Source organism: Denticeps clupeoides, chromosome 11, assembly GCF_900700375.1.
Source record: "Denticeps clupeoides chromosome 11, fDenClu1.1, whole genome shotgun sequence".
Classification (NCBI taxonomy): Eukaryota; Metazoa; Chordata; class Actinopteri; order Clupeiformes; family Denticipitidae; genus Denticeps; species Denticeps clupeoides.
In genome coordinates, this window is record NC_041717.1 from 18,060,912 (window position 1) to 18,085,952 (window position 25,041).

At 47.6% G+C, this 25,041-nt stretch overlaps 2 protein-coding genes across 2 annotated transcripts; both read right to left on the reverse strand.

The window, feature by feature from the left end:
- Positions 1-10,681: 10,681 nt before the first annotated feature.
- Positions 10,682-11,474, reverse strand: LOC114799826 (C-X-C motif chemokine 11-1-like). The gene is made up of 4 exons (XM_028996706.1): positions 11,353-11,474; positions 11,131-11,254; positions 10,949-11,038; positions 10,682-10,869 (listed from the first exon to the last, which is right to left on the reverse strand). Exons 1-4 carry the CDS (start codon positions 11,414-11,416, stop codon positions 10,860-10,862), a joined length of 288 nt encoding a protein of 95 aa, XP_028852539.1. The 5' UTR covers positions 11,417-11,474; the 3' UTR covers positions 10,682-10,859.
- Positions 11,475-22,604: 11,130 nt separating this feature from the next.
- Positions 22,605-23,363, reverse strand: LOC114799862 (C-X-C motif chemokine 11-6-like). Its single transcript, XM_028996767.1, has 4 exons — positions 23,290-23,363; positions 23,087-23,210; positions 22,865-22,951; positions 22,605-22,764 (listed from the first exon to the last, which is right to left on the reverse strand). Exons 1-4 carry the CDS (start codon positions 23,354-23,356, stop codon positions 22,728-22,730), a joined length of 315 nt encoding a protein of 104 aa, XP_028852600.1. The 5' UTR covers positions 23,357-23,363; the 3' UTR covers positions 22,605-22,727.
- Positions 23,364-25,041: the final 1,678 nt, after the last annotated feature.

The following is a 25,041-nucleotide window of genomic DNA, read 5'->3' on the forward strand; positions in this document are numbered from 1 at the left end:
TATGCGGGTCCCCCGTCGACGATGCGTGGTGGTGGTGGATCCGGAGGATGAAGCGAGGATCTGACAAAGGGTTTTAGTTTGCAGACATGAAAAAACGGTTGGACACGAATGGCAGGAGGGAGTTGGAGACGGTAGGTGAGGGGATTGATCCGGATGAGGATCCGGAATGGCCCGATGTATCGAGGGGACAGTTTTTGTGACTCAGTCCTGAGACGCAGGTCTTGGGTGGATAGCCACACTCTCTGTCCCACTCGGAAGCGCAGTCGCAGATTTCCAGGCCTTTCGGCAACTGCGGATCATCTGACAGACCGAGGGGACCCCACCTGCGGGCACCTGGTGAGTGAAGATGGGGGGCTGATATCTATGGCATGGCAGATCTCAAAGGGGCTATGGCCAGTGGCGGAGGAGACTTGCAGGTTGTGTGCCAGCTCCGCCCAAAGGAGAAACCCGGGCCAGGTGCGTTGATGTTCCGACGCAAAGCACCGCAGGTATCGTCCCAGCTGTTGGTTGGCCCTCTCCACCTGACCGTTGGTCTGGGGATGATAGCCAGAGGAGAGGCTGCAGGTTGATCCAATGAGGCGACAGAATGCCTTCCACACAGCTGAGATGAATTGGGGTCCCCGATCAGAGACGATGTCCTGGGGGAACCCATGAAGGCGGACCACGTGTTGAAGCACGAGGTCAGCGGTTGTGGCAGAGGACGGTAGGCCGGGCAGGGCAACCAAGTGGACCGCTTTGGAGAAGCGATCCACTATGGTCAGGATGGTGGTCATACCATTAGCTTCAGGGAGACCGGTGATGAAGTCCGAGGCGAGTTGGGTCCAGGGGCGATGAGGAATGGGAAGAGGACACAGGGGCCCAGCAGCCGGAGTGTTGGGAGTCTTGGCCCGGGCACAGACGTCGCAGGCATCAACGTAGGCCTGTACGTCCCGCCGTACCGAAGGCCACCAGAATGCCCGGTGAATGAAGGAGAGGGTCCGTTGGCGTCCTGGATGGCCTGAGAGCACGGAGGAATGGCCCCAATGCAGTACATCGGGCTGGCAGGTATTTGGGACGTACAGGCACCCTGGTGGGGTGTTAGCTGGGCCAGGGTCGGACACCTGGGCAGCCCGGACCTTTGTCTCGAGGGACCACCGGAGAGGGCCCAGGATGCGATGAGGAGGAAGAATGGGTTCGGGGTCGGAGGATGGTGAGTCTGGGGTGTGTTGACATGAAAGAGCATTAGCTTTTTGATTTTTGGACCCGGGACGGTAGGAGAGTTGAAAGTTGAATTGCTCGAAAAATTATGCCCACCTCACCTGGCGAGGGTTGAGTTGTTTGGTGGCTTTGATTGATATGAGATTTTGGTGATTGGTCCAGACCAGAAAGGGGGTGTCACTGCCTTGTAGCCAGTGCCGCCACTCCTCGAGGGCCCACCTGACTGCCAGCAGCTCACAGTCCCCCACCCCGTATCGTCGCTGTGCAGGGGTGAACTTCCGTGAGAAGAAGCAACACGGGTGCAATTTCCAGTCTGGACCGTATTGAGAGAGGACTGCACCAGCACCCACCTCTGACGCGTCCACTTCTACAACAAACGGAAGGGAAGGATCTGGGTGTTGAAGAATGGGGGCAGTGGTGAAATGACGACACAAGGATTTAAAAGCATGAATGGCCTCAGGGAGCATCGTTGATGAACTGCTGGAAGACGGCAGGTGCATTGCACAGACCAAAGGGGATGACCAGAGATTCAAAGTGACCAGTGGGGGTGATGAAGGCTGTCTTCCACTCGTCGCCCTCTCGGATGCGAATCAGGTTGTAGGCCAAACGGAGATTCAGCTTTGTGAAGTACTTCGCTCCCGAGAGGGCGTCGAGGGCGGTGTTGGTGAGGAGTAATGGCGTTCGTTTTTAGATAGTGATTTTGTTGAGTCCACGATAATCCACACACAGTCGCAGACCACCATCCTTCTTGGTCACGAAGAAGAACCCTGCCGCGGCCGGGGAAGTCGAGGGGCAGATGGTGCCATTCTGGAGCGCCTCTGCCACAAACCGCTCCATGGCCAGTTGCTCTGCTTTTGAGAGGGAGTACAGATGTCCTTTCGGGGGAGTGGTTCCCGGTAGCAGGTCAATGGCCATGTCGCCTGGTCGATGGGGAGGCAGCTGGGCAACTTTGGCTGGGCTGAAGACGGCAGCTAGGTCGTGATAGCAGGAGAGGACATGGTCTAATACAGGACGGGTCGGTTCTGGGTTCGAGGAGGCAGACGGGGAGGGCTGTGGCAGAAGGCAATAGCGATGGCAGTGCACTCCCCACTCCAACACCACGCCCAATGACCAGGAAAGGTGGGGTTCATGGAGGGACAGCCAGGGGAACCCGAGGAGGAGTGGTGAGGTGATAATATTGGTCACAAAAAACTGAATTTTCTCCACATGTGAGTCGATCCAGAGTTGAAGAGGGACCATGCGGTGAATGATGGGTCCTGAGGAGACCGGTTGACCATCCACGGAGGTGATTGTGAGAGGACTTTTGAGGAGTTCCAGGGGAATGTGTTGTTGCCGGACTAAGGAGCGGTCTATGAAATTTCCAGCCGCCCCGGAATCCACAAAGGCTGTGGTGGAGATGACTCGCTGATTCAATTCCAGGACGGCCGGGAGAGTGAGTCGGGAGGTCGGTGTCATCAGATGTGGAGGAAGGGACCTAGCTGACCGCGGCGTGCCGATCTGCTGGGTGTCCCGTTTCCCCGGACGAATAGGGCAGGTCAGGCGGAGATGTGAGGGGGAAGGGCAGTATGCACACAAACCCTCCCGAAAACGTAGCTGCTTTTCTTCGGGCGTGAGGGTTCCCCCCTATGGTCTGGAGGAGTGACGGTGGGCTGAGGTGGTGAGAAAGGCGGTTGGGGAGTCCGGTGCAGGGTTGGAGTGGGGGCCGCAGTTTTTGGGAGTGCCAGCAGGTGGTGATCAATCCTCAGCGCTAGTTCAAGTCAAGTCAAGTCAAGTCAAGTCAACTTTATTGTCAATTCTGCCACATGTACAGGACATGCAGAGAATTGAAATTACGTTACTCTCTGACCCATAAGAATAACATTAAATACAAAAACAGTAACAGTAACGAATACAGAGTATAAATACAATTTAAAAAGAAAGGCACAATATACAATTTTAAAAACACCATGTACAAATAATGGTGGAGAGTGCAACATCAGGAGAGTGCAAAAACCAATAGTGCAACAGAGTTTTTAGTTTAAAGTGACGAAGTGAAAGTGAGGTAGATGGCAGACCAGAGCTGCACAGAGTGACTGGTGCATGGTCAGTTTGTGTGATTTAGAGTTCAGAAAGTTTGTGGAGCAGAAGAGGGGAGTGAGGGGAGCGGGGGCAGAGCCGGGAGGGAGTTGAGTTTCCTGACCGCCTGATGGGTGAAGCTTTCCTTCAGTCTGCTGGTCCTGGCCTGGAGACTCCGCAGTCTCCTCCCTGATGGCAGCAGGCTGAAGAAGGTTTGCATTGGATGGGTGGGATCAGCTGCTATGCAGAGGGCTTTCTTGGTGAGCCGTGTACTGTAGATGTCTTGGAGGGAGGGGAGAGGGACACCGATGATTCTCTCAGCTGCTCTTACTGTGCGTTGGAGAGTTTTTTGACAGGACGCATTGCAGGCTCCAAACCACACAGTGATGCAGCTGGACAGGATGCTCTCGATGGTTCCTCGGTAGAATGTGTGCATGATGGGGGCTGGTGCTCTTGCTCTTCTTAGTTTGCGGAGGAAGTAAAGACGCTGCTGTGCTTTCTTGGCCAGTGCAGTGGTGTTTTTTGTCCAGGAGAGATCCTCGGTAATGTGCACACCCAGGAACTTGGTGCTGCTCACTCTCTCCACAGATGCACCGTTGATGGTCAGAGGAGCATGCTGAGTGTTTCCTCTCCTGAAGTCAACAACAATCTCTTTCGTCTTCTCCACATTCAGGGAGAGATTGTTGTCTCCGCACCACTTGGCCAGGCGGCTCACCTCGCTTCTGTAGTTAGACTCATCCCTGTTATTGATGAGTCCCACCACAGTCGTGTCATCCGCAAACTTGATGAAGAGGTTGGAGCAGTGTGACGGAGTGCAGTCATGGGTCAGCAGAGTGAAGAGAAGGGGGCTCAGCACACATCCCTGAGGAGCCCCCGTGTTAAGGACGATGGTGCTGGATGTGCTACTGCCAACCCGTACTGCTTGTGGTCTTCCTGTGAGGAAGTCCAACAGCCAGTTACACAGTGAGGTGTTGAGCCCCAGCTGGATCAGTTTTTGTGTGAGCTGTTGTGGGATTATTGTGTTAAATGCTGAACTGAAGTCTATGAACAGCATTCGAACATATGAGTCTTTTTTGTCCAGATGTGTGAGTGCTGAGTGGAGTGCAGTGGAGATGGCATCATCGGTTGAGCGGTTGGGCCGATATGCAAACTGGAAGGGGTCCAGTGAGGGGGGGAGGGCAGACTTGATGTGCTTCATGACTAGCCGTTCAAAGCACTTCATGAGGATGGGGGTAAGTGCAATTGGACGGTAGTCATTAAAGCAGGAAGGAGATGACTTTTTTGGCACCGGAATGATTGTTGTGTCTTTGAAGCAGGTGGGGACGACAGCCTGGGAGAGTGAGATGTTAAAGATGTCTGTGAAGACATCAGTGAGTTCCACTGCACAGTCCCTCAGTACACGACCAGGAATGTTGTCAGGGCCCGGAGCTTTGCGAGCGTTGATCCTGCTGAGGGATCTCCTCACACTGTCCGGGGACAGAGTCAACACCTGGTCACCAGGAGGGGGTGTGGTCTTCTGTGCTGTGGTGCTGTTTTTCCCTTCAAAGCGAGCGAAAAAGGTGTTCAGCTCGTTCAGCAGGGAGATGGTGCTATCACAGGTCTGTGGAGGGGGCTTGTAATCCGTGATGGTTTGTATGCCCCGCCACAGGCTCCGTGTGTCTCTGCTGTCTTTGAAGCGACTAGATATTTCTCTGGAGTACTGTCTCTTTGCCTCTCTGATGCCACGGGAAAGGTTGGTCCTGGCTGTCTTCAGGCTCGCCTCGTCTCCAACTCTGAAGGCAGCGTTCCGAGCTTTCAGCAGTCTGTAGACCTCCCCTGTCATCCATGGCTTTTGGTTGGCACGGACAGTGATGGTTTTGGTGACTGTTACATCCTCAGTGCATTTGTTGATGTAGGCTGTAACAGTCTCTGTGTACTCCTGGAGGTCAATGGTGTTGTTGTAAGTGGCAGCCTGTTTGAACATATTCCAGTCTGTGGTGTTAAAGCAGTCCTGTAACACCTCTGAAGACCCTTCTGGCCACACTTTTATCTGCTTACGAACCGGTTTGTTGACTTTTACCAGCGGTCTGTAAGAGGGCATTAGCATGACAGAGATGTGATCAGAGGCGCCGAGGTGGGGGAGGGGAAAAGCTTTGTAGGCTCCTCTCTGGGTGGTGTAAACAAGGTCCAGTGTGTTATTTCCCCGTGTTGGAAAGTCAATGTGTTGCTGTATTTTTGGAAACACGCTCTTTAAGTCTGCATGATTGAAATCCCCCGCCACAATGAGAAAAGCATCAGGGTAGTTGCATGAGGGCCTCATACGTTGCTGGCATCTCCCGGCTGACCATCTCCCCATGAATTCATGGGGCCAGTCCCTCATAGTACATCATCCGGAGGGCGTGGTCGGCCAGCGGAATCTTTGCAGCCAGGGTCCGGAATCTTGCGGTGAACTGGCTGACAGATGAGAAACCCTGGCGCAGATGGTAGAGCTGCGACGTGACGTCTTCCACACCGTCCGGATGGCAGAAGGTGATTTTCAATTCCTCCACGAATTCGGATTATGAGAGGGACGCAGAACTGGGTGAGCTGATTCGTGCGGCCGCCCACTCCGCCGCGGGACCAACGAGCCGGGTGAATAATAAGGCGATTCGGGACCGGGAGCTGGGGTAGCGGCTAGGCTGCAGCTCGAAAATGAATGAGAGAGTGGTGAGGAGCGCCTCGCCGCTCCCCTCGGTCCCGTTCCAGCGCTCCGAGAGTGGCAAACTGGGTTCGGGAATCATGCTCTCGGTGCGCGACAGTAATCTCATGTAAACGCTGCCGCAGGAAGCAAACCTCCTGCGACAGACATCCAAAAAGATTCTCCTGCCGCGCTACTCGATCGCATAAAGCAGCGAGTTGTGAAGCGCGTACTTGCGGCTCAGTCATTCTGTCACACGAACCGGGATCAGAAGGAGAGAGACGTGTAGGAGGAGACGAGAAACCTCGGTGCGGCAGGACGCAGGGAGGCAGGTAAGTTCCTCCGCGTTAATCTGCGAACGCGGACGGCGCGAGCCGCAACACCACGCTGATGTTGTCGTTCGCATTTTAAGACACAAGACAGGGCAGGACAGGGCGACAGGAAGAAGTTCGGGAATCAGGAGAACAGAGAGGACAGGTACGGTCTTACTTGGGTTGAGGATTTCGGGGCCGAGTCAAATGACGTGCGTCCTTCAATGACAGCAGTTGGCAGCTGCTCTCTAGCCTAATATATAGGAGTCACGTTACCTCGTTTCCGTGTTACTCCCGGTCACATGATGGAATCATGGAATCAAGGAAACCATTGGAAACACATTACACCGCAATGGATTAAAATCCTGCAGTGCTCGCAAGGTCCCCCTGCTCAAGAAGGCACATGTGCAGGCCTGTCTGAAGTTTGCCAATGAACACCTGAATGATTCAGAGAGTGACTGGGAGAAGGTGCTGTGGTCAGATGAGACCAAAATTGAGATCTTTGGCATTAACTCAACTCGCCGTGTTTGGAGGAAGAAAAATGCTGCCTATGACCCCCAAAACACCGTCCCCACTGTCAAGCATGGAGGTGGAAACATTTTGCTTTGGGGGTGTTTTTCTGCTAAGGGCACAGGACAACTTCACCGCATCAACAGGAAATTGAAAATGGGTCGTGGATGGGTTCTCTGGCAACAAAGGAGTGGCTCAAGAAGAAGCACATTAAGGTCATGGAGTGGCCTAGTCAGTCTCCTGACCTTAATCCAATAGAAAACCTATGGAGGGAGCTGAAGCTCAAAGTTGCACAGAGACAGCCTCGAAACCTTAGTGATTTAGAGATGATCTGCAAAGAGGAGTGGACCAAACTTCCTCCTAAAATGTGTGCAAACTTGGTCATCAACTACAAGAATCGTTTGACCTCTGTGCTTGCAAACAAGGGTTTTGCCACTAAGTATTAAGTCTTTTTTTGTTAGAGGGTTCAAATACTTGGACTCAATGAAATGCAAATCGGTCTCTTTCTTTTATTTAAAGTTATTTTTTCAAATTTCCTTTTGATGTGCTATCTGTCACTGTTAAAATAAACATACCATTAAAATGATACTGTTCTGAGACTTTCCATTTCTTTCTCATTGGACAAACTTACAAAATCAGCGAGGGGTCAAATAATTATTCCCTCCATTGTATATACGAAGTGAAGTGATTGTCATTGTGATACACAGCACAGCACATGGTGACAAAACAAAATGTGTCCTCTGCTTTTAACCATCACCCTTGGTGAGCAGTGGGCAACCATGACAGGCACCCAGGGAGCCCCAAAGTGTGTGTTTTAGTCTTCTGCTTTTAGTGTTTATGAAAAATTTCCCAAACCTCAGTGTAGCACCGAACTTGCACCTATGCTAAAAAGGTTTTAAATAGACTGTTTTGTGGGGTCTCCTCGTCTTTTCTGCAATGTTCAGCTCAGGTCCTGGTCCAGGTTTGCTTGAGAGTGATTGAAGAAGAGGAGCACTGACTTCAAACCACCACCTGAGGGAGCCAGAGGGCAGCCAGACAAACACCAAGCAGCCGGAAGCTCAATCAGCAGGGGATGTGATGGGTGTCGTGATGAAAGGATGATAACCATAGAAGTGACATATTTTAATGTGGTGTGTCGATCATGGCCATCAAGTAAAATTCCAAATGACATCTTCCCCAGGGTGACCCAGATGCCACATCACTGATAATGTTCACCAAGAACAGTTACATTTACAGCATTTGACAGTCTTTCTTATACAGACTTACATAAGTGCTTTAAAATGTCTGTAATTAGTTTAATGACTCCAAACCAACGTTTGAAGGTCTTTAGTGATTCAGCTGTCCGAACATCTAGTGGAAGTTCATTCCACAACCTAGGAGCCAAGAGAGAGTGAAAAGAAAAAGTGAAAGTGGTAGTGAAACACTGCAGCACAGACCACGGCACACACAATGAAATGTGTCCTCCATATTCGAACCGGCAACTTGCCGATTATGGGTCCACTTCCTTACTCGCCAGGCCACCACTGCCCAGGGAACAGTCTAGATGTATGCTTTTCATGGCACCTTGAGAGATGGTGGTGCCAGTCGAACAGTGCTGGGTGGTAGTTTCCTGGTGGGTAAGACACTAGCCTGTGAAGACCTCATATGAAGGCAGCTACAGGACGTCAGTGGAGGGAACGTAGCAAGTGGAGTGGTGTGGGAGAATTTGGTAAGGTCGACGACAGGTCGTTCTGCTGCCTTCTGCATCGGATAGAGAGCTTGAGTGTCACTTAATGACAGGCCAGCCAGAAATGAGTCACAGTAGTCTAGCTTGGAGACGACCCTTGGACATGAGTCTGCATAGCCTGTGTCGATAAAAATGGACAAATCTGGCTCTGCAGCCTTGGAAGATGTTGTGGGACAGCTTGCCCCAGGCAGCCTTGAGTCTGGGAATGGCTCAGGCGTGGCATTTCACTTTAAGCACGGGGGGCATGCTGGCTCCCCCGTGTCACCTTTCTGTTTCTCTGGTTTCCTTTTGTGCCACTTTCTTTGCAGAGGAACTGCCGTTCTTTCCAAAGAGGAGATAGAACTCAAAAGCTTCCGGTTTCCTGCGAGGTGGTGAGGGTCTCAGGATCATGATAAACACAAACAAAGAGAAATGGAAGTAAACCTACGATGAGAAAGCTGGAAGCTTTCACCTCCTCTCACAGTTTCCTCAAACTTCTGCGCTGAGATTGCATCAGCTCCTGTCAGGAAGTGACTCCTAGATGGGGGAACTCCGGCTCCGTGATCCAGCTTGGAGTTTAGCTGTGTGAAAGTGAAGTGATTGTCACTTGTGAGCAGTGGGCAGCCATGACAGGCGCCCGGGGAGCGGGGATGGTACTTTGCTCAGTGGCACCCCAGTGACACCTTGGCGGATCGGGATTCGAACCGGCAAACTCCTGATTATGGGGCCGCTTCCTTAACCGCTAGGCCACCACTGGCCCAGTAATGGTGTGTTTCCCTGGTCATGTTTGTGTGCAGCTGATTCAGCTTGTATAAATGTACACCTTGTGTCCCGTGTCTTTGTTGGGCCCTTGACCTGTTTGTTGTGTCCTGCTGTGTGTCGTAATCATCTGACTGTTTTACCCTGAAGCCTATTCCTGGCAAGAGATTGATAATCTGCAAATACAGACCCAGTGGATTTGAACATTTATGGAACTTTGTACTGATCCCTCATCCCGCCATCAGTCATGTTGAAAGTGAAAGTGATTAGTTGTCACATGACCCACCACAGCACAGAACACTGCAAAATTGGGTCTCTGCATTTAACCCATCCCCTGAGGAAGCAGTGGGTAGTCATGAAAGGCGCCCGGGGAGTGAGTGTGTGGGGACGGCACTTTGCTCGGTTCGGGATTTGAACCGGCAACCTTCCGATTACGGGTACCTGTTCATGAACACATTCTGCGTCTTGATTTGACATCAACACTGAAGCCTGGATTTTATGCATCTGAACATCTGCCCCACACTGATGTAATCAGAAAACCAGCTCTACTTTCTGATACCACCGCATCATCTAATCGTCTATTGATGAATAGTTACTGTGATAGTGTGTGACTTGGTGAAGTTTTGTAGGATGTTTGCTGACGTCCTGCCGGTTCTTCTTGGAAGCTGGCATTTCCCTGACATTTGTTTCTCACACTTGCTGTGAAGGTCAGTGGCCTACTGGCCCGCTGACTGGTTACAAACAGCAGAACGGCCATCTCGACACACTGGTCCTGCTGTTGGTACTGCGGCCTATTCATCAGATTTTCACAGTGGACACTTGAATGAGCTTCTGTATTGAATGAATAGCAGAACTCATGTGACCGAGAATTCATAGGTCAGGGACTTTCATCTTCAACGTATAAATCAGAAATGAAAAGACATATGGGCATAAAAGTGACATTTTGCCAAATGTACAGGAGTGTGTTGATTTCGTTTTCTTTTAATCACATGGATGACAGTACACCTACAGTCGAGGCCAAAGGTTTTGAGATTGACACAAATAGTGGATTTCCCTTTTTGTCAGTTGTTTCTGTGGTTTTCTAAGGCTATTGACAACTACATCACGTTTATGCAAAGAGTCAATATTTGGAGTATTGGCCCTTTTGCACTCTCACTTGTGTAAAGATGAGGTCAGCAGGTCCTTTAGTGGCAGGGCAGAAATTTTATTATTTTTATTGTCATGGCAAAGAGGAACTTTGCAATTAATCTGATCACTCTTCATAACATTCTAGAGATTATTTGTTTTTGGTTTAATATCTTAATTCATTAATTATTATTCAAAGATCTCAATTTGTGTCCAAAATGTCAATTATATATCTAATATCTTCTATATCTTACATATCGAATCCCCTTAAAAAAAAAAAAATTGTATGTAGATGTCTGAAGTGCCACACAGTGATGCAGCTCACAAACATTTGAGAACAGAAAGAAACTGGTTTGAATAAACTGGGGTTCATAAAAAAAGCATTTTATTTGTAGTAATATAAATTATGTTACATTAGAAAAGAGGCTCATTTACATATTATCATGGGACATTGTGTGTGCACAGAGTGATGGAAAGTGTCTTCTGTTCATCAATGGGCAGGGTCAAAGGTCATCTCTGGGTCAGCAGAGGGCGACCTGGTTCAGTGTGAACTGCGGAACAGTCAACAGTTAATTCATCACGTGAGCTCTTAGTGTGAAAATGAAGAAGAAGATGATGAAGAACACTCACCTTTTCATCATTAATCTCTTCATCATGTTTTGGGCGAACTTGGATTCAGGGTTCACACACTTCCGTCCCGCTCCGTCCTTCAGAGTCACACTGAAACAGACATGAGACACATGCAGGGTCAGACATGCTGGACCACCTGAAGGAGGTACCTGGTCAAATGGCCACTGGTGCTGGATGCTCACATCATCTCCACGTTTGCACAGGAAGGGCTGGCAGGGGTCAGTTCTACCTTCTCGATCTGGCCTCTGTGAATTATCTTGACCCCAGTGTCCAGACAGAGACACCTGCCTTTCACCCCATGTTGTCCTGTAAAGCAGGCAGAGGAGCAGAGACATGAAAAAAAGGAATGCTGCAGAGAAAACCAGAGCGGAGACACACGAGGACGGCACGAAGGCTCCACTCACCGCTAACTTCCACCAAGAGTTGAAACGCCACAAAGGCAACGGCGACGAGAACTGCAGACTTCATGACTCCTCTGACTCTTGTCTTGATGTCTTGATGTCCTGTGTGATGGATGTGTGCTGATATTTATACAGAGTTTCGGGTCTTCCCCCAAGCGTGACGCTTCACTTTTCACTTTCACTCCTCTTCTTCCTTGAAATGGCTCCTTTACAAGACAAGGCAAAGTATTTATTAATAACAATACTACTAATAATAATGGCAATTGTTGTTTTAATTAGTATTGTTATTACTGCTAGTATAAACAATAATATTATTGTTAGTTTTTATGCAATAATAATAATAATGATAGCAATATCAGTAACAATAATGATTCTGTTTTTATTAATGTATTATTGAAGTGATGCATTTTTAACTTATATTTGTCCTACATCTTTGTGCCATTGCACAATTTTAATAAAGTATCAACATGTGTTGTGTTGTGATGAGACACTCGATTTCACTCAAGCATTTCAAAGAAAGAGGAAGCGGTGACAGTGTGTGTGTCTGTGTGTGAAACCACTATAATTTCAGCACTTTTGAAACCAACCTCATAAAATGCAATAAAAAAATTAACCAACCGCCAATCCGTATTTTTCTTTATTTCACATTTTGTAGTAAATCAGAAACTGTCGTGACTGTGATTCTTGGATTGTCACTGTATTTCTGCATCAACTGCATCTTACAGAGACAAAAATTGCAATGTTTATGAAGATCTCGTCGTACAATAAATAATTCCATTAATAATGATACTATTGTGTTTTAATTTATAATTTTATTAAACAAAAATTATTCATGATTAAATAATTATCATTATAAATGGCTTACCTTTTAAAAGCCTCCCAAACAAATTACCGAGTCTAATTACCTCCCACTGTGCAAGAATGTGCTCTCTCTCTCTCTCTCTCTCTCTCTCTCTCTCTCTCTCTGCGTGTGTGTGAGTGTGTGTTGTTTTTAGAATGTTTTTTTTCTTTTTGCCCCAGGTCAGGTGGTGAGTTTTTCAAGAAAGTTCCCTGTTTTTTTAAACCTTATCTATTAATGAAACATCTCTCTCTCTCTGACATTCTCATTAAAACAGATGAGGACATTTTATTTACTCACAAAGGCCAGGCACTTTACAGGAGTAAAAGGTAGACAGAAATTAGACTGAATCCAGTCATCAGAAAATGGACAGGGTGGATAGTTAGTTGCTCTCCTCTCCTAGAGAGTGATAACTAGACAGTAGACCTTTCTCAATGTTACTTATTTCATCCAGTAAATACAGAACACTTGATGCGATACTTGATGTGACATTAGCGAACATGCCAGTAAGGTTGTAGTAGCACTTAATAAAAGAATGGAGCTTGTGGTTCAGTTCTGATAAACGTTGGGGCCCGGTTCTTCAGAGTGGGTGGGATGAGGGCTCATCTGTACAATGATAATCTACTCTCATGGGCACAGGGTCAAGGAACGGAACTCCAGAAATAGAGGAGAGGATGTGAGAACGGACATTGTGTGTTAGGTGGTAGACATCGAAAGTCCCCTTTCTGTTCATCCCAAGCAACATGACAATCACAGTCAGTTCCTGCGGGACTTTCCAATTTAGCGGAGGTTAAAGTGCTGAGGGACATCTGGGGAAAACCTGTGAATTTGAAAGAAACACATAGGAAATATAAATCTGAGCTGCATTTGGTTAATCACACGAGAGAAAGGTATGACTGGATTACCAATATCTCTTAAACCCTTGATGATCTGGTCCACACGTGACCGGTGGTGAGCCAAATTCCACCCAATGATGGTCAGATCCCGTACCCAAACCATAAACTATAAACCAAATTGAATAATTCTTCTAACTTGAAGCCCCTTTTAGAATTCTTTGAATATTTTTTTGTATTCTCTTTTATTTCAGTTGTATCGTGACATACACAACCAGTAAAAAGTTTGGACACACCTACTGTATATGATCTATATATCTATACGATTGTCACGACTACGGACTTACGGGGGAAGGAAGCGCAGAGGTTTGACATGCTGGGAACGGGGTTTTATTAATACAAACAATAAAGAAATACAAATAAACAGCGGCGCGGTGGCCGAAAACGATTTAACTTAAATAACGAACTGAAACTAACCCGTAGGCGTGTGGCGATTGCCAGAACTCAAAACACTCATAACAAAACCAGGTCAAGTTCGTGCAGAGTCCACGAAAATGCCAGCGACCCCGAACGGGCGGAAACTTCCGGCATTTATGGGGCGTCAGGATTGGGTTCCGGTGTGGAGCCCAGCTGCAGGCAATCCTGACAGAGCCCCCCCTCCAAGGGCTACGTCCTCGGAGCCCCAACAGTACCATCAGTGGAGGCGGCGGGGTGGACGGCGGCAACCACAGGGCTCCTGCCCTGCTGTATCCTCCCCTTGGAGGACCCGGTCCCTCGGGCTGGCTCCCCGGCGTGGTCAGGCGTGGCGGCCCCGGTCCCTCGGGCTGGCTCCCCGGCGTGGTCAGGCGTGGCGGCCCCGGTCCCTCGGGCTGGCTCCCCGGCGTGGTCAGGCGTGGCGGCCCCGGTCCCTCGGGCTGGCTCCCCGGCGTGGTCAGGCGTGGCGGCCCCGGACCCTCGGCCTGGCTCCCCGGCGTGGTCCCGCTTGGCGGCCCCGGACCCTCGGCCTGGCTCCCCGGCGTGGTCCCGCTTGGCGGCCCCGGACCCTCGGCCTGGCTCCCCGGCGTGGTCCCGCTTGGCGGCCCCGGACCCTCGGCCTGGCTCCCCGGCGTGATCCCGCTTGGCGGCCCCGGACCCTCGGCCTGGCTCCCGGCGTGGTCCCGCTTGGCGGCCCCGGACCCTCGGCCTGGCTCCCCGGCGTGGTCCCGCTTGGCGGCCCCGGACCCTCGGCCTGGCTCCCCGGCGTGGTCCTGCTTGGCGGCCCCGGACCCTCGGCCTGGCTCCCCGGCGTGGTCCCGCATGGCGGCCCCGGACCCTCGGCCTGGCTCCCCGGCGTGGTCCCGCATGACGGCCCCGGACTCCCGTACCTGCACACAATAATCAGGGCCGATCCATCTGGGTACGTGTGGGCCCTGTCTCCACATGTCCCCTCTGACACATCTTGTGTCACCCCCTGCACCGCGCAGGGAGATTGTCCCAGAGCCTCCGGCGACTGTTCCAGGCACCCCAGGCTGGTGCCTTCTGGGACTATGCAGCCCCTCTCGCTGCACGGCCCTGGTGCCAAGGGGGGGGCATTGCCAGACCATCCGGCTAGCCCCTTCTGCGTCCGTTGGGACAAGCAGGCCCTCTTCCTGCCTGTCCCAGCTGGGTCCTCATGCCTACCCAGGGGCTCTATGGCGCTCCACCCCTCTGGAGGCAGACGCAGGCCCATGCCTGGCCCACCCTCCTCACTGGCTACCGGAGGACCCAGCTCCATCGCTTCCCCACCTCCCCTCCCCTCAGGAGGAGTCCCCAACCCGAACTGCACCCCCCCAAAAAATTCTTTGGGGGAGCACCCCCCCCGGCTGGACTTCGGGGTACCTTGGGGCTTGTCCACCTCGCCTTGGACCAGCACATTCGGGTCAGGAACCTCCTCCCTGGGGTTCGGCTCCGCGGCTGGGTCGCCATCTGGTGGACACAAAGAGGGGAAGTGGGGGCGACATACGGACACATATGCCACGCACACACACACAGACAGAGACAGACAGAAGAGAGGGTCGTCTGGTTCCCTCTCTGAGCTCTCCGGGACCTCCTCAGGGGGCACAGCCAGAATCTCGGGAGGCACGACCTTCTCGTCGCCCGCCAGTGCTTGGTCTTCTTGTCCCGGATCCTGACTGGCGCTGGATGTGGTGGAGGGGCAGAGTTCGATCCCTGGCTCAGGCTCTGGCCGATCAAACTCCGCCCTCAGCCTCTGCTGGAAGTCCCGAAAACTCCTGTCGGTCTCTCCCTGCTGCCAGGCAGCGTCGCTGGAGATGGTGGTGGGCGTGTGGCGTGGGGGGTGGTGGACGTCTTCTCCAGCATGCGGGGGCGCTGGTGATGCGCTGCCGTTCAGCTGGGGAACGTCCGAGCAGAGGGAAGGCGGGTCGGCGACTGGAACTGAGAGGGCATCTTCCCTGTGAGGCAGTTCCGACAGTGCAGTTGCTGGTTGGCGACCTCCTGTCGCCCTGTTCCACCAGCTTACGCCCGCATCGCTGTCCTCCTCCTCACTGTTGTCGCACCTCTGGGACTGACGTGGGTTTCCACGGACCTCGCAACGGACGGGCACGATGGGCGGAGCCATTCCGGCACCGACTGCCCAATCGGCGTCATCCTCGTGTTGGTCCGTGTCGACCTCATACCCTCGGAAGTCACGTGGATCTTCACGGATGTCGCGACAATCTCGGACGCGCGCGCTGGGTGGAGCCATCCCGGCCCCGACTGCCCAACGAAAATCCACGTCATTGTCGCTTTCGTCATCCGTGTCCTCCCACCTGTGACTCCGAGGGTCGTCCACCCTGCGGACATCCTGGACCCAGGGTGCGATAAGCTCCCATGGGCAGTACTCTGGCCATTCGGGCTGGAGGCTGCCCACCTCCTCGCTGGAGGGACGCCACCGTTGTTGCCGCTTCTCACCCCTCTGGAAGTGACGTGGGTCTCCACGGACCTTGCGACGATCGCAGACTGGCGCGATGGGCGGAGCCCAACTCTCGTCTCCCGTGCTCTCGTCGTCGTCCGTGTCGTCCCAGTCCACAGGGAGCCTGGCCAGCAGAGCGCAGAGTTCTTGGCTCGACATGGCGAAGATCGTGGGGGTCGCATCTTCTGCGCTCGCTGCCCACGTCACTTCCTCGCTGCTGCCGACGCCAACGTCCTCGCTCCGCCCACTCACCCGCCGACGTTGTCGCTTCCGTGTTTCGCGGAGTTTCCCGGGGGTGACGTCATCACGCGGCGCCGCGTACCACGGCTTCTCGGGGAGAAAACGCTCCACCAGAACGGGCGGCGCGTCTCTCCCCTGGCGTCCGCGTTCGCCGCGCCGGGCTGCGTCCTTCGCGGCGTTTCTTCTCCTCTGTTTTTTACCTCTGCGCTTTTGGGGGGGTCGCTGGCATTCTGTCACGACTACGGACTTACGGGGGAAGGAAGCGCAGAGGTTTGACATGCTGGGAACGGGGTTTTATTAATACAAACAATAAAGAAATACAAATAAACAGCGGCGCGGTGGCCGAAAACGATTTAACTTAAATAACGAACTGAAACTAACCCGTAGGCGTGTGGCGATTGCCAGAACTCAAAACACTCATAACAAAACCAGGTCAAGTTCGTGCAGAGTCCACGAAAATGCCAGCGACCCCGAACGGGCGGAAACTTCCGGCATTTATGGGGCGTCAGGATTGGGTTCCGGTGTGGAGCCCAGCTGCAGGCAATCCTGACAACGATTTAGGTGATGAAAGCAAAGTTTGTTATTGCCCACAGTATCAAATTCGCTACAAACAATAAAACATACTTGAAAGTTACTTTTGTAAATTTTCTTTACATTTTGTTAAAGGGCCTAACAAAGACTAAAGATTAAAAAAAAAAAAATTTTTTCCTTCCATTATTTCTTGGCTCAAACATTAAAGGCTTATGTTAGACAAAAGGGATGGTTTTCAACAGTCCTGAAGGTTTATGTTGAAATCTTTCTCATCATTCACTCATGAAGTGGCTTTCGATGATGACAATATTGAACAAACTCATGAAAGTAAAAAGAAGCAACTCTGAAAAAACTCATTCATAAAGCACTGCACTTTCTCCTGCTACAAAATATATTAATACTAAATATGTTTCTTGCGATGGGGTTACAAAATGAACTCCATCATCTCCTTAACTGCCACATGTCCAAACCTTTGAAATGGAATGGAAATTCATTATAGTGTGAAACTCTCACGGGCCAAACCCACAAAGCCCAGATATGCACCCGAGACCACAGGTCCCTGTGTAGGGGAAGATGCCAAATCAGGTGACCTATCTCCACCAACGATGGGCAGCCTCACCCTGTCCAGGGTGGGCAAGATCAGACTCACCGGAGGAAAAGCCACTCCACTCCAAGAAAAGAATAAATGACACTGCACATATTCTGGTGATGTGAAGATATCTACGGAAGCCCTGCCATACATCATCTAAACCCTTGAAACCATGTCCAGGAATGTGGTGACCTCTGGACAGCAGCCCTTGTGTACGTGGAAAGCAGGTGCACATTGCGGAACAATGCGACTCACTGCTGAGAATCCCTCATAAACCCCTCATTGATGCCTGTGAAAAACTGTGCCCACACTGTGTACACTGACAGGGCTTCTCTCCAGTATGTATCCTCTGGTGATTTTTAAGGTTTGATGCCTGTGAAAAACTGTGCCCAAAGTGTGTACACTGGTGGGGTTTCTCTCCTGTATGAATCCTCTGGTGTGTTTAAAGGTTTGATGCCTGTGAAAAACTGTGCCCAAAGTGTGTACACTGGTAGGTTTTCTCTCCTGTATGGATCCTCTGGTGTGTTTAAAGGTTTGATGCCTGTGAAAAACTGTGCCCACACTGTGTACACTGGTAAGGCTTCTCTCCAGTATGCATCTTCTGGTGATTTTTTTTTGGAAGTTGAAAAGGAAAGGTTTTTTAGTTGTACAATACACCCAGTTAGCATGTACTGTGTAACTGTGGTTATTGTAGGTTTATGTCATAAACAAGTTCACTGCAAGGGTTAACTCTCTGCTCACACTGCAAATGTAAGATATTTCTCAGATGCAGCAGATTAATTATCAATTAATTATCTTATAATGAATGATATTATTATAAAAACATTCATTAAATTATTATAAAAAATAATGCAACTAATCACATAAAAAAATTCAGTCACTTGCATAAGAGCCTCACCAGCCCAGTCACCGGAATGGAACAGCATCTGTCTGGAGCACCAAGTTTCAAGTGCTTAATTCTGTCCACAGAAAACTACTTCAACTTGATGCACTTTGTTCACAGAATGATTCACCTTTTACATTTTGTAATGTACATTTTATTTTGTTGGCAGAAATCCAAAGCAATGGTCATCTGAATTATATGAACAGAAAGTTATTTTGTCCACAGAATGTACTTTTTCAAGGACAGAAATTCCAATGACTTTTGAGGGAAAAATTACTGTTGCATTTTGTGGACAAAAGAACATTTTATAAACATTCGTTCCTCTCATTCATAGAATACAGATCATGTCGAGAAAATGTAAAGGTTATGTCAATTACTGTTGTTTTCTGCTAACAACGTAATTATTAAATTATGTACAAAATGTGAAAGGGCTTTATCTTTTCCAGGAGGGCAGTGGGGACAAACAAAGAGCAGGACACTTAACCCTGAGTTGGAAAATGGCATCTATTCTGTTCCCTCTGTGGTGATCATTCTCTAAACCAGGGCTCTGCACCCTTAAAAAGCCGCAAATTCTTTTTGAGGCTTAGCCTGCCTGGCATCGAAAAAGCTTGATAAATATACGACACAAATGTGTCGCATTTGTGAGCGACGCTAACAACCTGCAAGCATGATGCTAAAAGGTACATATTTTCTGTCACAAACAACACTAATTGTACGGCAATGTGCTAAAATCCATCTATGTTCTGTCATGAAACGCCACAATCTACACAAACGGACTAGCGAGGGGCTTACACCTCTTCTCAAATATTAATTAATTAATTCACATATCAATAGACTTTACCTGCTCAATCAACGAAAGGAGATTAATGGCCGCTTAGATTTTCGAGAAGTTTCTTGTGGTTTCAGGCGGTGAAGCAGGGTTGCGTAGAATACACGATTCAATGTATGAAGCGAAAATATTTTGAATATAATGTACCATTACTACACAGACAAAAAGGAACACATTCAAATTCCTCTGATATCAGTACGGTTTGGCATTTCTGGAAAAGGAGGTTAATTGACGGTGAATGAGACTTGCACAAAGTTTCTGAAAGACGCGCGGTTTGGCAGGTCCGCAGGATGTACGCAATTTCAGGCTCTTTTACACAGAAACCGAATGGAAAAATATGAAAATTAATGCAACACGGAGGGGGGAAAGACTCACCATATTTTTAGACATCAATACAATATCAACACAATATTAGTTGGGTTATGCTTGTGTTTTGGCTGATTAGTGTACTCAGTTCATCCAAGCACTAATGTCCCTCAGTAAGACAAAGATGCAAATATATTTCCCCCTCTAAGTACAGGGTGGGTCATTTACATGGATACACCTTAATAAAATGGGAATGGTTGGTGAACACATTTTATAAGTGGTCAGAAAATAACTCATGAAAGAATAAAGTTACCTTAAAACCATTGTTTTTCTTGTGAAATTACCAATAAATTTGATGTGTCACATGACCCTCTTCCTATTGAAAAAACAAAAGTTGGATCCAATGGCCGACTTCAAAATGGCCACTATGGTCACCACCCATCTTGAAAAGTTTGCCCCCTCACATATATTAATGTGCCACAAACAGGACGTTAATATCACCAACCATTCCCATTTTATTACGGTGTAGCCATACAAATGGCCCACCCTGTACAACTCTCCACAGCTCACAATGCACATAAATAGATGGACAAGTAGTTTATCATCCCTTGTACAGAGTACAACGTACCAAGCACAATGAAATTCTTACATGAGTACCACCTCTATAAACAAGACTGCTGGAAACCAGTGATGTACAATTAGAAGCCTTTCTTGAGACAGTGTTGGTGTCACAACCTTGGTGGCAGCTGAACGGAGACGATGAGAAGAGATGACAAGGAACAAGGAGGCATTCGCATGACGTCAAGTAACCGGGGTTTAATTTGTGCAGAACAGGACATGGGAGACATCTGGTAACAGGTGAACATGTAACATAACAAAGACTCGACGGCGAACAGAAACGAACAGGGCGGCTTTATACATTCGACACAGGTAAAAACAATTAGGGAACATTACACAAGACAAACGTGAAACTCCAGTCCGTGTCCCGCTAAAGCCATCTGCCCGTTCCATAGCCAGCACAAGTGTGCGTAATAGTGCGTGTAATACTACGCGTAATAGCGCCAAACGTTTCCGCAAAATGTTCCATTTTCTCCAAGGGCAGTATGAGAGGGAAAAATGCATTTTAATAATCACGTCATTAAAGTCATTCAAAATTTCGATTCGGTGTGTGTGTGTGGTTTTTTTTTACCGGTTGCTGTGACGTGGAGAGTTTCGCTCTAAGGTCAACAGGGAGCAGAAATGTGCTTTGGGCAATAAAATGTGATGCCAGATATGTGCCATGTGTCCAAGAGGCTCATCTCCTCAACACAGAACCTTCTAATTATTCCAGCACCACTGGACATTTCTCAGTGGGAAATGAGCCAGAAGATGATGACAACAACTTCTTCAGCTTTCAGAGTCCACAGGTGACCTGTTCTACAGCGGAGGATGAGGTACAGAGGTATCTTCAAGATTCAGATAAGACATTGGCCTCATTAAAGGCATATCCAGTGATCAGAGCCCTCTTCTTAAAATACAATACGACTCTGCCGCCAAGTGCTCCTGTCGAACATCTCTTTAGCCACGGAGGACTTGTTTTCACCCCACACCATAACCGCATGACAGACAAACACTTTGAACAGGTGCTCTTGCTGCGTTACAACCGCCTTTACTGGACTGGAGACTAAGTGGAACAGATGTAGGTAGGTTGCTGAAAATATCTTGGTATTGAATTGTTCATTGATAAGGCTTGTAACCTAATTCTTTTGTAAACTTAGTGTTTGTTTTTTTGCTAGCATTAGAAAAGCAGCACCTCATATGTTTATGGCAATTGTTAGCCAATTATTGGATTTTTGGGGGGGATTTAATTTTTTCAACCGAACAGTTCAGCACTGACACCTTAGATGGTTCTTGTTGCCTTTTTTAAATGGCCATGAAGTCATGTTGCTGGGTTGCATTAATACATATATTGTCTTGTGTTTCAAATTATATCTGGTGGCAAGGTTTAAAGTGCATTTTGTCATTGTCACATAAAGTTTTAATATCTGATTTGTATTGAAGCATCTTAAGTATTTTGAAATTATTTGTGGAAGAATAATATGGACAGTAAATACTTTTTGAGAATTGTTTTATATATTACCTTTTTTGTCCTAATCAGGAAGAGGGTCATTGAAAATGCAGATTTTCCTTGTGCAAGGCTACTAAGTGATGGAATATGTTGGTGACCATAACAGTAAATACTTTTCAATGGCATATTTTTGTTTGTCTAATACTCTTCCACTTTTCAACTTTATAAATAAAGAAATGGTTAAGGAAAAATGGGGCTTTTTATTATCTGTGATTGCTACATTCATGTACATTTATTACATTACATTTACAGCATTTATCAGATGCCCTTATCCAGAGCGACTTACAATCAGTAGTTACAGGGACAGTCTCCCTGGAGCAATTTAGGGTTAAGTGTCTTGCTCAGGGACACAATGGTAGTAAGTGGGATTTAAACCTGGGTCTTCTGGTTCATAGGCAAGTGTGTTACCCACTAGGCTACTACCACCATGTAGTTGTAAAAAGCATGACAACATATTAAGTAATCCAAAGTATTCAGAATACGTTACTCACATTGAGTAACTTAACGGAATACATTACAAACTACATTTTGGTGCATGTATTCTGTAATCTGTAGTGGAATACATTTTAAAAGTAACCTTCCCAACACTGATTATAACGCAAAACATCTTGTTGAGAATGGTGCTGGAGAGTGTTGCCAAATGTTGAGGGGTTTCCAAAAAATGCACCAAAAACTTCACACTTACTGTATCATGTAATAAAAGTTGATTTGACATTCTAAATAAACATTTTTTTTTTAAATAAACTTTTTTGATTACAAAAGTAAATTGAAAACACTTCCAATCTGACAGAATGGCTCTGTGTAGGCTGGGATGTTGAAAGTATTTACCATAATTTGTTTCGTGCGCCGCTCTACATCATTTTATTACATTTCATTTAAAATGATGTTCCATGTTTTCATGAACAGCATCCTTTGTTCCGCATTTCTATTATGATTCTAATCACATTTGGTTCTAAACTGTTTAGACAATAAACCAATTTGTCCAAATTTTATGTTGTCAAAACAGCAACAGTGTTTTATGTGCATATATATGTGAAGAGTCTCCAATGACAAGAGAAAATGTTTTGTAAAAATCAGCCTTTATTTTTCATTTCTGTAAAAAAATTGAATAGAAAACATTCATAGACAGAATAATAAAATATTAATCAGATGTGCATTCAAGTACACATACATAATTTTTAAAATAACTTAAACATTAAATAAAGACAAAAATAATAATTTTATGTTAAATTAACATTCAATTTAACTGTAAAAAAATGACACATGGTTTTTTGTATCTTTCCCTGTCTGTCCTCATTCAGGACCTGATGTTTTACTTCTACGTGAACTCCTGTAGAGAAAAAAAAGAGAAATTAATAAATATAGGTGTTACATATGGAGCCATGATTTATTAAAGTTTCTACTGCAGAAGAGGCTCTTTCTTCTCGTACCTCTTTTGCATGGCTTTCTTGATTTCCTGGGCGAATTTTGAGTCCGGTTTCAAGCACTTCTGAACTCCACTGTGCTTCAGAGTGACACTGAAGAAAAATAAGAAAACATGGGTGTCAGGGTGTCAGATGCCTTCATCATGAAGGTCTGAATTCACATGCAGGTCTGAATTCTCCTTATGTTCATTCCTGTACGTTTTCTACTTAATATTCAGGAAAACTTACATGATCTCCTGCTTGGAGCAGGATGGACTCGGCATGTAAACTTTTATGTTCTCCACCAGCTGCAGCCGAACAGCATTCTGACCAGGACCCACACATATACAACGTTCTCTTGATTCTCTCTGACCTGGAACAGAGCATCAGAATGAAGGTCCCACATCTGAACTACAGACACGAAAGAGCAGAGAAGATCCTCAGAAACTCACCAGTGACTGGAGCAGAGAGCAGGTAAGCGAGGAGGAGGACGAGTGCTGCTGTCTTCATTGATCCCATGGTTCTCAGTTTCTCAGAGTGGATGTGCTTGTGAGTTTCAGACCAGCTTTTATACTAACAGCCAGGGCTTCCCCCAGCTTACATCACACTGGGCGCTCAGCCCAGCCCAGCCGTGCCGTGCCATGAATTCCCCTTCCTGGGAAATCTCCAGTTTTCAAAAAAGCTCTTGTACACAGTTCACATCTAACATGACTTAATTCTGTTCAACATGGGTCTGCATTTGCTATTTTAAAGAACCGCTGCAGGCAGCAGTTTCATTTAGAGCATTTCATAATGAAGTCTGAGAGTCTGGGGGTTTTCACCAGAAATTACTCTGAAAGGGAAACTAGTGAAGAAAAAATGGTGATGGGTGCTCCCCAGCAAATGAGTGCCTTTTCTTATAACCCCAAAGCTGCTCAGTTCAGTCGGCTCTGAGCAAGTAAAAAGATTGATTGCCCCTCCTGTGCTCCTGGCATGGCAGACACGCCCACAGCCAGGCATTTACGTGGCTCGACAAATACCTGTGACAAATACCTGTGACCACAGCCTAATGCTCTGATAGCACAGAATGTGAGCCAGTCATCTTGTTGTCCCTTTGGTATATGTTGTGCTGTGAACAGGGGCAGAATAAAAGGTGGTGGTTAGTTTGTGTGTTGTGTGAAGTCTCCTCATCGTTTAGGCCCCATCAACACGACAATGCTTTTTTCTAAACCGGGTTTTAAAGATTACAGACCACTGCCTGAATGCTGATTTAAACCCCTCTCCACACCAGTAAGTGTAACAACTCGGTCTCACCCAAAGTGGTCTTCTTGTTTCACGCCTAGTTAAAAAGCAGGAACATGTTGTTGTTTTGTCCTTTCATCAGAAATGTACTCCATAGAGAGGATTTATTGTAGTAGCTTTATGAGGTTCTGCAGCTGCTGCAGCACATCCACAAACATGATATCTGCCATTTTTGTATATATGACACATTTGGACGCAAGGTCAGATCGGATAGAAATTTTCCTGTTCTAGTGAAAAAAGTTCTTGTTTGGAAGGGGCCTTAATGAAAGCTGGAAAGCTAGCTGTTTTCTCACTGTTATGTCCATTTAAGGCATTAGCTTGACTCTGGGGACCTCACAGATGGACCACGTTGAGGTCATCTTGGCAACTCAACATGTTCCAGTATCCAAGTTCTAATATAGCTATGGTCTATGGTCTACCCTTATCTCTTTTTTTAGATCCTTGACCAGACAGTTGCTCATTAAGTTCTTACCTTCTTCACTGGTTGGAACAATTAGTTCTCAAGGGAGTGCGAAGATGCTGTGTGGTCTTGGAGGCTTCCTTAAACTTCAGGGGTCCGTTCATACCGTTCACATTGGAAATGACCTGTTTTATCTCCTAGCCAAGGAGGTTGTATAGTCTGGATTTTCCTCAGTTCTTCCCAGCTAATGCATTATGTTACTCAGCTCAATTGAAAGTATAGATTCATGGGTTGTGTAAATGATCAGTACTCTTTGTCTATTTTAAATATGTAAATAATCAAGTGCCCTAATTAGGGTTAGATATGGTTGGATTTAAATGACTGGTAAAACAATTTTCCAGCCAATACTTTTCCAACTCTGACACTGGTTATAAAGAACTTTTACTTACTTTCCATTATGGTTCAATGAAGTATCTATCCCTCTATCTGCAGCTTATACTGCATCTGTTAATGTGCATCTGTA